This window comes from Macadamia integrifolia, chromosome 8 (assembly GCF_013358625.1).
Source record: "Macadamia integrifolia cultivar HAES 741 chromosome 8, SCU_Mint_v3, whole genome shotgun sequence".
Taxonomy (NCBI): Eukaryota; Viridiplantae; Streptophyta; class Magnoliopsida; order Proteales; family Proteaceae; genus Macadamia; species Macadamia integrifolia.
The window spans coordinates 17,205,385-17,221,319 of record NC_056564.1 but is presented as its reverse complement, the minus strand read 5'-3'; the positions used below and the strand labels follow the sequence as shown (position 1 = coordinate 17,221,319).

The following is a 15,935-nucleotide window of genomic DNA, read 5'->3' as shown; positions in this document are numbered from 1 at the left end:
TTGAACCGGACTATCATGCAATTCAATTCCAAATTGCAAATTCCCTATTAACAGCATTGACCTGAACCGATACCTTTGTGTTCCCTACATAGAGACCACATTACTTCTATTTTTCTGAAACTACCAAATGCGAATTGTAAGATGTTCCATCCCATCAAACTCCCAAATACCCAAACTGCAAATATTGCCAAGCACAACTCGATCACATATGTTGGAGATCAATAATTTCGCCCAGCCGTATCTTGAGAGAGCTTGAAAAACATCCACATATCATTCCTGAGATATTTTTTCCTTCCCCAATGGCCAAAAATAAAACAATTATCTCGCAATATATACAACAGCCTTCCAAGCTGCACCTGCACGGACACAGCTTAAGAGAGATCATCAAAGGGTTAGTTGCCTACCTGATATGAAGACCAGCACTGGACCGAAAGCGAGGAACTCATCTCTCCCACTTACAATTGCCCTTGCTCTGAAGAAATCCCTTGTGACAGTTCTACCCACCATGGAAGGCAAAGGGGCCTGCAAGGCATATATTGGCATCCCCAATGCACAATGCTCTCGCCACTGTGAGGTCTGGGGAGGGTCATAATGTATGCAGCCTTACCCCTGCATGGCAGAGAAAAGCAATCTCCATGCCAACGACGCATAAATTGAACATTCATATTCCATTGCGAAAGCAGCAGGTCCCATCATGGCCAAACAATTATGGCAATGAAAAATCAGCTGTCATCATCCACAGCCCCAATGTATGTAAGGTCCGTTCTTCTCACTCGAATGGCCCCTTTAAGCCAGCTGCAGGCCTTCAGATTAGCATGGTCACCACCAACACCAACATTACTGTTGCTAGAAGAGGGACCTGAGCCAGTCCCATCTTCCAATAGGGTCCACGGGTCAACTTCCATATCTTGGTCCTGTGATGGGAATAACTTAGATTTTCCTGACAAGTTTGTGGCAGCTCTTGCCACAGAAACTGGTGTCCTTAGTGGTGCATTTGGATTCCCCTGCTGGAAGCTAGGAACTGAGATGCTGGATTGAAGCACAGCAAGAGCTACACTCGAGACTGCTGGCGGCTGACAAGAAATAGAGCTTGGAGAGGAAGGGGGAAGCATTGGCATTGCAGTTTGGAGGCGCCACCGCACAGTCTCTGGCAGTTGCATGCGATCCAAGTCATTCTGCAAGAATGGAAGTAAGAAGAAAAAATAAACATAGAATGGGAATAGTTTCAAAGTATATTCTCCCCTAGCTACTACTCGTGACTCATGAGAATTTTTCCGTCATGACCAACAGCCAAGAATCAAAATAGAAAAGTCAACCAGATCAAACCTGTAAACTCTCTGCCACCTCACGATCAAACACAGAAGAATCCCTAGGAGATTTGACGGTTGACTTGGAAGCAGGCTTGAGCTTCAGCCAACTCGGCTTGCAACTGCTCAGTAACCCATGCAAGACATCCAAAAAGCAGTTGAAGAGGCTGTCTCCAGAAAGATCCAATGGGGAAGCACCTGACACTTCCATTCGTGACTCCAGCTCCCTTTTGTTTGAACTTCTTTGCATGGGATAAAAGGACAGATCTGCATCCTCATACACTATTCGACTTCCAAGGAGACGGAGTATGACTGAGGTAAGCATGTGCCTCATGTTCCTGCCAGTTGGCTCCCTAAAATGTCCGGTAGATGATATATTTAGATCAACACGAATATATGACTTGATTCACTTTTTGATTAATTTCTTCGCGTAATCAGGCAATCTAATTATCGGAAACATGCCAACATGAAGACAATCCTCAAATTTAATCACTCAAATCTTTCCACCACAAACAGGAACAAAATTTACAATCACTCCATTCGAAACTGCAAAAATAATAGCTTCACTTCTCCTCACGGAGTAGACACTTGGCAAAGCCTCCAAAAAGGTCAAAATGATCATCAAAGAAAATTCAACGGATCCAAAAGAAAACAATTACTCTAACGCCCATACCACACTAGTTGCATCATGGCACTAAAAAGCTAAATTAAAGATAATAAGTAGGGGTGAGTGCATGATCAAAATAGTATTCCACTTGTGCAACAAAGATACATCCATCATGCATTTTTCTTCACCATACTAATACAAGAGCTTCATCAATTTCACCTTGGTATCAACACAATTAAAAGCTGCCAAATTTAATTTTCTTAAATTAGTTTCTCATTGTTCTTCAAATGTGCTGGTTTGGTATCCTCTTTATATTTTTTGCAAGGGTGGGGGTGGGGGTGGGGGTAGGGGAGTGGTTGGGTGGGATGGAATATAAGGGTAAAAAAAACCATTGACATTGCATAAAAAAGAGAAGGTAGGGGGAGGGAGTATAAAGATTCATTTTTTTTTTTTAATATTCAAGGGAAGTAATAAGAGGGACGGAGAGGTAAAAAAGGCATAGTCGTCACGGCACCTTAGAAAACCAAGTTGGTCGAGGGGTAAAAAAAATTAAGGCAACACCAACAAGGCACCATCAAAAGAATTGCGCCTGGATGCCTAGGCAACACCTTGACAACTATGAAAAAAATAGAAGCTACAAAAGAGAGAAACAAGTTCCATAACAATATAAACCCTCCACTTCCCTAGATTGTGTTGTCAAAAATTCTTCAAATGCCTAAGAATATGTGGAACCTCCAAATAATTATTATTTTCGTCCATTGGCATTCATCAGAACCTAGGACCAAAGAGAAGTGGACACAAAGATTCAAGAATGCCTAATTTGATTAGTGTGATCAGCCAGCGAGAATGTAAATCCTCTTTCAAGTGGCAGAATTTTTCCAGAATTTCTACAACTGGGTCCCATGACTAGCCCATGTAGATTTCCCACGAGCAGCAGGTTTAAGGGTTTTTTTTTCTCTATCACAACCTAAGTAACTGCTTGAAGCACTTATTGCTCATCCTGGACAATGATTTCAGATATTTTGCTTACATTCAATACAAACTTCAAAACCACACATCCCTTCAACCTTTGAAATTACATTTTTTTTCAAATGCCTTGCAACTATTGTTCACATCAAGGACAGAGCTGAAGCCACTAGAGCTGTCAGTCATTCAGGAATATGGAGGAGGGGGGTAAGGGGCTAAAGGGGTTGGTTGGAGGGAAGAGAAGCTGCTGCAGAACAGAATCAACACAAGGCTTAACCATATCCATGAAAACGGATATACATAGGCTTCTGCAACCTGGATCATGACAAATGAAAGAAGTAACACCGAGAAGCATTAGCCCTTGTCCACTATTAGTTAAAACAGGAAGTTTGTTTCTATAGTTATTAAACATTTAGGGCCCATTTTTTTGCAGGAGCTTTGGTGGGGTGGGAGACTTGTACCTTTTTTCCCGAAAGTCAAGTAATTTGAGTGTGTTCAGATACATGGGGTGGAAATGTTCCCACAGGACCCATACAGATTCAGACGATCAGGTTTCCTGTCGTTCCCTTGTCTTCTCTAACCCACCCAACCCACATTCAAAGTCCCACCGATTTGGTGGGACTCTTGCACTGTTCATGTGGGAAACCTCAACGGCTCTCTGTTGCAACCATGGAGCAAAGAGGAGGGAAGAGAATGGTGCACCGACAGAAAGGAAGGCCTCTGCGACAGTCCACAAGAGACCATAAAGATAGGCCAATACATATCCCAACTCCAAATCCTCCCCAGCCCAATCCACCTACTATGAGAGAGGATATTTCAAATAGTAGTTACAGGCACATAAAAATGATAGTGCTCTATTAGGGAAAAGAGAAGAGTGGGTGGGGGAACTATGGGACAAACTCTCCCCAATGGATTCACATTTGCAGAAACCATATTGATCACAGCGACCTCAGGATTATGAAATTGACAGTGCGAGGTCTGCGAGAACGCCCCAGCAAAGCTGATCGACAGCTCTCTGTGTCATATCCAACCGTGACATCCACTCAACAAATCCCACTCGCTCTAAATCCGATAAGCTCATCAAAGCTAAAGACTTGAAATCTGGAGACTTTCTTCTCAGGCATGGATCCACCCCTAGATCTCGACTTCGACTATACAGCTCCTTCATAGTCCCCCGTCACTTATCAATGGATTCACATTTGCAGGAACAAAATCACTCTTTCCTCTCTCTCCTCTCTCTTTCTGATGCAGTTCGACATCCCATCAAATCTAAGAGCGAAATAACGACGACCTTAACACCACCGAAGTGGCGGAGAAGAAGTTGAGGTTTGCTACCAAACTCTAAAAAATCCAATAGACTCATCAAAGATAAAGACTTGAAATCCAGGCATGGATCCACCCCTAGATCTCGACTATGCAGGTCCTTCAGTCCCCCGTCACTCATCAATGGATTCACATTTGCAGAAATAAAATCACTCTTTCCTCTCTCTCCTCCACTCTTTCTGTTGCAGTTGGACGTTGGATTTAGGGCTACATATTGAGCTGAATTAGAGTTGATTTTATTTGAGTGAGATTTTGTTTCTATCTTTAGGTTTAGCACAAGTTTATTCACTTTCAGTATAGGAAAGTGGGTTTATGCTTTGTCTTTAAATAGTGCTATTGTACCCAAAGATGGGACTTAATTTTGAGAATTGATTGAATTTGGTTCTAAACCACGGCTACTGTGCATGTTCTCCTCCTTTCTCCTCTCTGAAACTCTCTTCCCTTCCATTCCCGTACTTACCCTTTATTTCTTCTTCTTCTAATTTACCTGTTGTATTTTCCCTTTATCTGGAACTACTCTGCTTCTGGCGACAGTTGCAGCCCTACACAAGCTCATTGATCTCCTTTGTGTTTGGCCTGTTTGGGCGACTCAAACCCTTAAGATAGTGCTTGGAATTTCTCTCACAGCTGTGAGAACCAACCTCGGCAACTGACCGCAACAACATCTACCGCCAGAAACTGATTCAGAGCATCAATGGTTATTTCTGGGTTGTTAGTTCCAATCGTGAGTTGTGCTAGTTGAGAAAACCTTGCAATGCGACTCTTCATCTGAAATCCCAGGTCAGCCCGAGCCTTCTCAAGGAAGTTCTTCCCGCTACTTGCCTGATTTCCGCTAGGTATAGGAGCTGGAGGTTGAAGACAACCTCTACCCCTCTCTCACGATTTTCCCTTTGTCTTGTTTAGCCTTTAATATCCAGTAACCCTTCCATTCTTTTATTTTAATCTGCCCCTTTTTCACTCACTTCCAAGTTTGCCCTTTTCACTAACATGCACATTCCATTCACTAGACACCCATTAACTACAAGTCTGCCACTATTTATAAATTTCTATTTATTTATAGTTCTGCCATCTAGTTGAGGCTCTATTTTACTTACGAATCTGCCATTGGTTATTGCCATTGACTTATTGAGTGTCAAAGCGGGCCCATAAATGATCCGGTTCCAGATTTGGAACATGGACACGCACCACTTTCCTCAGTCTCCCTTCTCTCCTGTCCATCTCTCTTTCCCATCACTCCTCTCCAGAAGATTCCCACCCAATCAAACAATATGGGGTGGGACGCCACAGTAACTTTCCCTTGCTTCCCCATCCCTTCCTCTATTGTTCCACCCCAATACACATGGGACCCACTCCCCTAAGTTTTCCACCCCATACTCCCCTGCAAACAAATGATCCCTTACGCTTTAACATTCCTACAATATCTCTAGACTAGTGTCAGGACACTAAAGTTAAAAGGGATCAAATTTACCACCAATTTTGGTTACAGTAGTCATTACATTGTGATGATTGATGAAGCTACTGCAGAGCCAAATTGCAATCATATAACAGCAGATATAGCTGAAATCCTCGGAAGCTGATCCAGAGACCAACCACAGTCTCCCACAGCAAATTCATTAAAGAGTAAATATACAGGCTTAATTTTCATCACAACCTCCCAAACTTACATAACCTGATACCTAACATGATTATGTCCAGGACTCCAGGCAAATTTTTTTTATTTTTTGGGTGGTGATAGGGGTATGTCCATCCAGTATAAGTTTTTTTCCTTTTTTTGTTTGTCAATCTGTCCAATATAATTTTCCTTCTTGGTACACACACACACACACACAGACAGAGCAAGAGTGGAAGAAAAAAAGGAGGGTGGGGGGTTTCCTCAGTTTAAACATCAAAGCATATACTTACCTATCTCCATAAATGATTGGAAGCAACCTCAGTAGGAACTGCAAACGCAACCACATTGAAGCTCGCAGAGCCACTGAAGAGGGTGGTGCAAAATCAACTGCTGCTGTTGTTCGTCTACCCAACCCAGGACTGCCACCCCTCGGCACCTTGCGGCTGTTGCCTTTGTGTGTAGCACCTTCAATCCCAGAGGGAGATGATCCAGCTTGCTTACCAGCACCACGAGTAACTGTATTAATTTGTTGCTCAATACCATTCATTTGCTTGATTAAATCATTCGCAAATGTGTTGCGCGAGTCACCAGAGCTCCTATCTATGCAAGGAAGAACTAGATCAACAAGAGCTCTCTCAATTACAAACTGTTGACTGGAATTTAAGCCTTCAGCATCAAATGACTGTGAGGCCACTCTTCCCAACCTTTTAATGTCCACTCCATCTTCTACAACCTCCCCTTCTTCAAGAGTGCTAACTTCATTCTTTCTCTTTTCCCCCCTACCTGTTGATAGATTAGCAGTAGAGTTTGGCCAACCCCATGGCTTCCAAAATTGGGCCTTAGTTGAAAGACTTCTGGGCTGAGCAACATTAATAAGTCGCTGTTTTATGGACTTGCGTCCAAAAAGAACATCTTGTCCGGCTAAGAACCATTTAGCATGCAACAACAGGGAATCCTCTAAGGATCTCCCAAGAAGATGAACTACTTCTGAATAAAGAGGAGCAGCATCAGGTCTGACCAGTAATCTTGTGAGGACGATCTCAGTGAAGTTGTTCTCATTCTCAGAAAGAGTATAATTGCCAGCATTAGGAGAAAGAGACTGAATAGCCTCCACTAAGGACATACTATGGGTCTCAATCTTTTCAATGAGAGCCTGTTCATTCAGAAGAAGCCGAAGTTCAACCCACTGCCAATGAAATTTTGCAGGTTGAAGGCTATCCAAAATGTGCACAAGCTGATCCTGAAGCTTCATCTCATTTTCTGCATGTCTCACTTTTGATTCACTGGCCCAGCTCCCATCATCCCGTGGAGGGGCAGACTGTGGAATTTTACAATCAAGGACTGCATTTAGGAAAAGCCTTGCACGAAGGGGAACAAATGCCATGGTTTTCAAGTGTTTGTCTGTTCCATGCATTTCAAGCATAGCAGCGAACTCAGTATCACCAACATCAGATGCTAGAAGATCATAAAGAGCACGAGTATCTCGCAGACATACATCCCGGAAAGGCTGATGCCTGACTGCATCACCTATAGCCAATGCTAATGATTGGTATAATTGGGCATCTTCACGAATTAAGTTATTATTACTGAGAATGTGAGTCCTCCAAATCACTAATGCAAAAATCGAATAGGCAGGAGGGAATACCAAGCTAAGAGGAAGCATTCGCTGCATCCTTGAAAGAGCTAAGATATATGGTTCACTGAGGAGCTCCACAACTAATCCATCACAAATCGTTCTGCAATTCCCAATGAGCAACCTAAACCAGTGCACATAGGCTTCGATGGAATTGTCCACTTTATAACGAGAAGTCCCATTTGAACTGGATCTTGCACCCCTTAAAAACTGCACAATATCCAAGCCCTCTTTTAATCTTAACACAGATACCATTCTGTCCAGGCTAGTAACTCCATGGACAATTGCCCCAACAACAAGTGCTGATACAGCAGCCACAACTTTTCCTGCCCTTCCATAAAGAAATTTTGCAGAATTGTTCAATATTTCATTTGGCAGATTCATATTGGACTCATGGGCTTCAGGGGACAGCTGAAACTGACTGCGAGGAGCCTTTCCAGGTGCAAAGGCTCCAGCAACAGCACAAGTTGCTTCTGTTGCAAGAGCTATCTCAAATAGACGGATCTGACGCTCTCCAAGAGCTTCCTTAAGTAAGCAGAGGCAAGTAATGTGAATTTGTATAAGGCGTCGAGCATAACTTATTGTGGGTGGAGAGCTTTGGTAATTACTTCCTGGTGTGAAATCTAGCAGTTTTGCTAAAGCTGGACCTACATTACCAACAATGGCAGAAATGGCAGAAGCCACAGCAGAGGGATCCCCCTCCTGGGCCGTACCACCATTCTGCCTAATGCAGTCGATAAGTCCCAAAACAATCTTTTGTGCTACTTGATATCCATCTTCCCATTTCTCCATTATAGGGACTTTTGGGGTACCCACTGCAGATGGTTTCCTTTCCTTGCCAGAGAAATAATGCACAGCTTCTTCAATATTTCTTTGCACTATCTCTTTCATGCTAGGGCCTGATCGAGATAATCTTGCACTAATCTTTTGACGGAAGTAATCATCAGGATCTTCTACTCCTGCTGGAACTCCAAGTGAAATTCCAATTTCACCATCAGGTGACTGTAAAGATTCAAGTTCAACAAGAACCCTTTGATCACAGGTTGCCCTGAAATTCTTCTCCCATTTCACTACACTAGCCACATTTCCGTATTTCTTCAACAAATTTCTAGCGTAGACAAAGGCAGCTGAACAAGATGCCCTTCCATTGGAGGCCATAACTGCCACAGCTCGACGCATTGCAGCAGAGAGTGCTTCAGGGATAAGATCAGTTGCTACAAGTACGTTTTCATACCTGAATCCACAGTTCCACACAATAGGTAGTCATATCAGATGGAATGCAGATGCAAGAAATATATATAAGAACTTAAGAAGCCACAGCATTCCAAGCCCAATATTATTATGAAATCAAAGAAAAAATATTACTGTGCAATTGCACATACAAAGAAGTCCACAAATAATGTCGGTTTAAGAGACTTCTTAAAGAATAGCATCAAATTGTAGTCAAGTAAATATGCCACACAGTTGGCACATCCTAACATCTCATCCATACAAAACCAGGCTTCCATGAGGGATAGGAAAAGCTCAATTATTGACAAGAGACAGGCAGTGCACATTTTAAAGAATGTCATAAAGAATATCAAATCTATTGGATTGTGCCTCCTTCCTCTCTCATCTTTCTACTCTCATTTTCCTCTTTCATCTCTCATCTTTTCCTCCCCCCCCCCCCCCTCTTTTTCTGTTTGGACCTTCTTTTTCCTACTTTGTTTTGTTGGATCCATGTAGCCAAGCCCGTGAGTTTGTTGTTGTTCTTGTATGCCATTCCCACATGCAATTCATTTTATCAAATTTACACTAATAAAAAGTTCTTCAAGCCAGATTATTGGCGTTTAAGTAAGAGCATAACAAATCACCAGACCCAAACCAAACCCAACCACAAGACCATGATTCTCATATTCAAGTACAAAGCTGGAAAAATTAAGATCATAGGGTCAAACATAGAGCCACTCCATCTTCACAGTGCAATGCAGAGAAAATGGTGACACCTCTAAGGCTCTAAGCACCAGCACTTTGTGAAGATGCTGGTCCTAGCATAATCATACCAACTATAAATAACCTATTGACAAGAAACTGCTATTAAAGGAAGCATCACAAATTGTAGAAATGTCACCACGAGCATGTACAGTGGCAAACGCCAAAATGAACATTCACATTGAGAGAGGGAACAAATTGAATCCAACCATGAATTCAACCAACTAGGAAGCCATACCTCCTGATACATGACAATAAAAATGCTTCCCCAACTTCACAAGCATGACTCTCTGTGCTCTTTGGCAGCATCAGAATGCTTCTCCCACCATGAATAGTAGAATTCGAACTGGTAAGAACTTTTGGTAACAACCACAGCAGAAACTTCATGGCTGAAACTAAATCAGAAGAAACATCCATGAGATATAGTATATATGACAACTCATCTTCACCAAGCTTCCACAGTACGGAACTCCGGTCATCAATAGGAGGGAAAGGCCCACTACATTGGCCAATCTTTGCTGGAGTCTTTTCAGCCCCTTCAACAAGCTGCCTCACTAGAGTAATTAGCCAGACAGAAATAGCCCTCTTTTCAAGCAACCTCTGCTGTTTCAAAGCCTTTCCAATCGAAACAATATCACCAAGATGACCGGTTTTGATCCCATCCACTGGTTTAGGAACCTCTCCTTCTGTACCAGTTCTATGGTGAGGGCAGCTTATTCTGTTATTGCATACGTGACTTGTTGATGCTCCTTGGCTGCCCTCAATCCTGGCAGCAGCTGCTAACTGAGAAAGACTTTGAGTTTTACGAACAATTTTTTGCCGTACTCTGGAAGCCTGTTTAGTCGATTTAAGAGGTGGATCAACCTTGAGCTCTACAGATTTAGGTCCTTTTCTCATCCACCACATATCTTCATCATCTGATGGGTTAGGCGAAAAACCTTGAGCATAAGGGCTCCTTTCTTCCCTTGACTTCTGTTTTTTCTCCCTCCTACATTCTTCACAGCCAGTCGATCCTTCTGTCGAATCCAACTTGCTGCCAATTGACCCAATGGACCTCTTAAGACTCCCTTGAGATTCATCAGATCGGGCATCTGCAGGTGCAGGACAAGAGTTTGGAAAATGCAATAACGTAGAAATGGCGGTTTTCAGTTCTACAACTTGACACTTAGTCTTGGCATTCTGACCAGGCAAAGGACTGGATGCTGACTGAACGTTCCTCCAGTGTTCAAGTGAGGAGGGGGAAGTGCTATCCTTTCCTGAAGTTGCATTATCCTTTTCTTTCTGGGAAACAATATTTGCATCAGTTCTATTTGTGAAGTGTTTATCACGACCACTAACAAGTCCATGAAGCAGCAAGCGACGTTCATTTGAGTAAACCTGTAGGGCTTCCACTAGTAATGGAACTTCAGCAATTCCTGCTTCTTCCAAAGCATCAAGCATGTAAGGACCTGGTAGTTGTTTCAATATCTGATGGTGTCTCTTCCTTCTTTCCAGACCAACTGGTGTTTCATCCCTGTCCATAATTCCACTAATTATCAACTGTCTCACATAGGACTGAGGATAAAAGATGCCAGAGCGTATGAGCTCCATGATAAGTAGTTGTAGGCGATTGAAACCTTCACCTTTGCCCGCATCATGTTGATCTATCCAACACACCACAATATCATGTAAAGGACTTGGACTTTGAAAAATATCTGATGTATCTATACTTCCACCTGAACTCTTTGATTTCTTTCTACGTACAGAAACCTTGTCCACAATAGTACCACCTGAAAGCATGTCATGGTGACTGGCATTTTTTGAGAGGCCATTCTCCCCCAAAGGACTACCATTTTTGCTCTCCACCGAGCTCCGCATTTCCTCCATCTTCAGCTTCAAAATCATTGCTGCAACATAAACTTGTGAAAAATCTTTTCTTCCTGTGAATTTCACCCCATGAGGCAGGGAAGTCCGACAATCTCTAAAATCACATGTAGCCCACTCGCAAAGGAAAAATACAGAGCAAACAAATGACAGGCTGACCGTCCCAATCCACTTCAAGGATGACCGTAGGCATGGACTGACCTTTGAAATCCAAACTTCTTCAATACCCCCACCACAGATATCTTCAAAGAGAAAACTGTAAGCCACTTTCAGATCCCCAAATATCAGAGCTTTATCCAAAGCCTGCACAGCAGTAGACAACCCATGACCTTGGGGGACAGGGCTGACAGCCTTTGTAAGAGTAACAGCTCGTTTCTGAATACATGAAACAATGTGATCAAAGGATAAGAGACCGTGATGAGCATCTTTTCTTTTGTCACTGTACATGGTAGTAAGTTCATTTGGCCCATATTGAACCTTCCCTGCAATCTCATGTACCTTTGTTATATTTATTGCACCTGATAGTACAGAGGGTGGCAAAGGAAAGCAATCAAAGGCAACAAAAGTATCAGGTACAGCTACTATCAAATAGCGGAGCATCTCAACAACAGCGGAGACAGTATAGGCCCTTCGAGAATTATCTACTAAATCAGAACCACAAGGAAGGGGTTCCTGTATGGAACGAACAGCTACTTCCACAAGATTGCGCACGTATGTTTGTGACAGAACAATGGTTTCTATCACACCATATATTATAGGCAATAGTAACTCTAAAGTCTCAAGTGATTCCTTTTCCTGAAAATCAACACAATAAATATGAAACCTCGATATTAACTCCACATGAGCCAATTGCTACAAAAGAACAGATGAAAATGAAACTATAACTACTTGAAAATACCATAATTTTTACAGAAAAGATAACGAGAAATAACCTGTAGTTGACCAAGAAGCCAATCAATGACATAAGAAGGAAGTAGCAACCCTTCCGAATGATGCCATTGTAGGATACGCACCATATACCACCATTTAAAATGTAGTGAAGGCTCATCCCCATCACCCTGGTGAACAGACCCTGCCAGAAGCATCTGTGGTGACTGATCCCTGCTGTAATGAGTAGATAGAGAACCATTTTTTGACAAAAAATCATCCAGTAGGATCTGCAGGTAATCAATTACATCCTTTGTCCACAGCTCGGTTCGGCCTGATTGTGGTTTATCTGCTTGCCCAGAAGAAACATTTGCAGAGGTAGGCCGAACCTGAAAAGGTACCAAAACCTTGATAAGCAAACATTGTGATATTTAGAAAACCATGCATTAGTAAGCCTACAATGAGAAATTAAGTAGGTTACAGAGCTTCAAAACAATTTCTAACCTGATTGAGATAATTTACTTTTATAAACCAAGTAGCTCTCAACAACGGAACTTTATGCTTAATGAGAACTTCAAGAAGAGCTCTCCTCCTATAACCATGAGGGACATGATCAGCCAAAGTACGTAGCCGCTTATGGGGCTGTGATAAACCCTGCCAAAAGGAATGTAAAAGTTCAGCTCCCTATACTTATCCTATTAACTTAAAGCAAGAATAATAATTTAACAGGAAAGAGAGATGGCCCAGAAAAAGGAAACGAACAAATGATTTAAAGTGAAAGCAATCTTTTAAGAATACATGACCATACAGCTGAAGAAATGATTCTCTCATCGCCATACAGGTGAAAGTAAAAATTCCTTTTCTCGAACTAAATAGAAAAAGTAGGCACCAATATTCCAACGCATGAAGAAAATATGCCAAGAAAAAGTTAAGAATCAGCAAGTCAGAAAACTAAATTATAACCCTTGTGGAAGCAGACTCCAACTCAAACACACACACACACACAAATACAGAAGGGGGTTCAACAGGAGGCAAGAAGCAAAACCTCTGATGGGTCTGTTGGGCATCAATTGGAAGAGAACAAGACAGAAAGCAGGCATTTCATAAGATACAACATTAATATACAACAGCAAACTTCTGTAATATAGAAAATTGAATATGAAGAGAAACGCGAAAACAAAATAAGCACAAGAAATTCATTAGTCCATCGACTTCTGATACACAATGGTCATTAATTTCTGTTAACTAGTTTGAGCTACAAACCAAACTGATACAAACAGAAAAAAAAATAACTTCGACAGGAGACAAAAGCATGAAGTCACACCACAACTACCAGAACAGATGGTCTAGATGAACTCGTCAACCAGTCATGGGCCCTCCAAAATGGGCTTGGTTGATACCAGCAAAGAAAATGAAAAAGACCCTAAAACATGGATGGACCAAGCTGATTTTCTGTACCTCATGTAAAGGGAAATTGGAAGGATGGTGAGTTGAGGAATATCACAAAAATTGCCCATCAAACATCTGATGTTCTAGGACATCAGGCATGATTAGTGCTTCCAATTAGTTTCTGTTTCTTTGATCTGCTCTTAAATACTATCGTGTGCATCTCTAGGGTGACAACTTGCTAGTTTAGTAATATTAAAATATAGAAACAAGAACATAATAGAAGCAAAGCTACAAATATAATAGCCCCGTCAGCATAAGCTTCTCAAGTAATAAACTCAACTTTTCACAAAACACTGCATGAGATAGGAAGCAAGAAACAACATGTACATGTGCCACCAACCCACACAAGCATTTTGATAATATTCTAAACTTCTTATTGGGAGGAAATGCAGACCTCAATCCATTTCTTTCTGAAATCTTCACCACAAGGCCTTTGTTCAGGAAATACACCAGGTTTGAGTAACAAAGCTCCAGAAAGAGGCGCTCCATAAACTTGACCAGCCTGTCACATAGTAGGGGGGAAGTACACAACCCAGTTTCAGTATACAGCCTGGAACCCCATTGTATTTAGGAACCAAGTAAGAGGGAAAATTAACTTATTAAAAGTGCAAAGGTCCACAAAATCTACATATGCAAGGACATGTACATAGCAGAAAATGTGTACAACAGGGAATTAGTAAAACATTGACTAAACAAAGAAATGTTTGCATATATTACCTTGCGCTTTTGAGCACGAGACTCATTGATAGCTCTAAGGCGTTTTCGTATTGCCTAAGAAAACCAAGAGCAATATTATTGTACATAACATAGAAAACACAAGCTGATCGGTAAATTACAGAAATTCTTATTTCAAATGAGAGCAATGGATTCTAGTAACAAGATAAACTTGAACAAAAGCAGATAATTTTTTCATTTTTAATACTAAATTACATCCCATATACAGTAGAATAAACTGAACAAATGGAGAGAGAACACTTATTTATGTCAATACTTAAGATCTTATTCATAAATAAGAACCCCCTATTTGAATCCAATAAAAATAGTTCAAAGATAAATTCCAACAAGATAACAACCCCCCAGTCCAAAAACAAAACTGGATTTTTTGTTGTGATGGTGATTTTAATATTTCAAATGCTTCAGTTTTTCTCAATTCTGAAAATTTCATACATATTATCATAATAAAACATTGAGAAAAACAAAAAGTGCAGTAAAATAATCTTTTGTTTTGATGTCCATAAAGTTATTTTCATTCAAGAAATTTAGAAACATTTGTGCACCTTAAAATAAATTTGACCAGAACATATAACTTTGTCATTACAAATTATATTTAAGAAATCTTAGACTGGTTGGAAAGCTGATTTTGTGCTCTACCTAATACAAAAAAATCTCATGTTAAAATAAAATCATTTGACCGGTCATACTTATCACAGAACAAGAATATTTCTCTATTTTTTTATGACTTAATGTTGATTTTTTACGACTTAATCGGGCTTAATGTTGATTTTTGATGACTTGATGTGGCTTAATGTTGATTTTTTACGACTCGATGTATATGTAGCATACTACATAATGTTAGAAACGAGGAGAAATAAAAAATCGCAGTTAGGCGCCTTGTTCGCCTAGTCACCTAATCGCTTAAGCACCCCTCCACCGCCTTGGGTGGCCTTGGCAACTAGGCTTTCTATTTTGTTTTCTCTAGAACTCTCTTGTTTGTGCATGAAGAGTTACAATTTTCTTGTAATGTTGCAAAGTAATAAATAAAGGAGTAGGGGGATCATACTACCCCGACAAGCTATCTACCCCGACGATTTTGACAAAACATAGCTCATTGATGTAATTTGTTGTGAGATGCAACGGAAACCTTGGTGGGATGCCAAGCTGGACCGGTGAGATTCTATTTCATATCCCTCTTATTCTATCTTTTCCTTCTTCATTCAATGAAGTTTTTAGATCAGGTTCTAGTGTTGATATTTCCTTCTTCTCCTCCCATTGATCACAAGTTGTATTGGCAGTTTATTGCTTATCCCTTGACACTTTACGACACTACTTCTACCATTACTTTCTATTTTTCTACTAGTTCATAATCCTGATTCACTTGTTATTTCAGCCCTCCTTAATTATTAAATATAATATACGTTTCTATTTTGAGTTTGACAAGCTATTTCTTGATTCCTACTTACTATTTTCCCAATTATTACTAAATCTGGACTTGCTATTTCAGTTACTTCCTAATTCTGTTCCTTTTTTTTTATTTTAATTTCAATATCAGTTTCTATTTTCTACCTCCTAAATCTGTTCATTGCTATTTTGATAGTTACTAATTTTGGCAACTCTTAC

At 40.8% G+C, this 15,935-nt stretch overlaps 1 protein-coding gene across 1 annotated transcript in view; it reads right to left on the bottom strand.

Annotated features, from left to right (window-relative positions):
• Positions 1 to 15,935, bottom strand: part of LOC122087415 (mediator of RNA polymerase II transcription subunit 12-like) — a 25,352-nt gene continuing 9,417 nt past the window's right edge. The window contains exons 6-13 of the mRNA XM_042656543.1: positions 14,316 to 14,369; positions 13,993 to 14,100; positions 12,654 to 12,803; positions 12,215 to 12,538; positions 9,658 to 12,077; positions 6,106 to 8,682; positions 1,327 to 1,660; positions 1 to 1,175 (exon numbers count right to left, since the gene is read on the bottom strand). Coding sequence (XP_042512477.1) covers positions 723 to 1,175; positions 1,327 to 1,660; positions 6,106 to 8,682; positions 9,658 to 12,077; positions 12,215 to 12,538; positions 12,654 to 12,803; positions 13,993 to 14,100; positions 14,316 to 14,369 — 6,420 coding nt within the window. The 3' untranslated portion in view covers positions 1 to 722. The remainder of the gene's footprint in view (positions 1,176 to 1,326; positions 1,661 to 6,105; positions 8,683 to 9,657; positions 12,078 to 12,214; positions 12,539 to 12,653; positions 12,804 to 13,992; positions 14,101 to 14,315; positions 14,370 to 15,935) is intronic.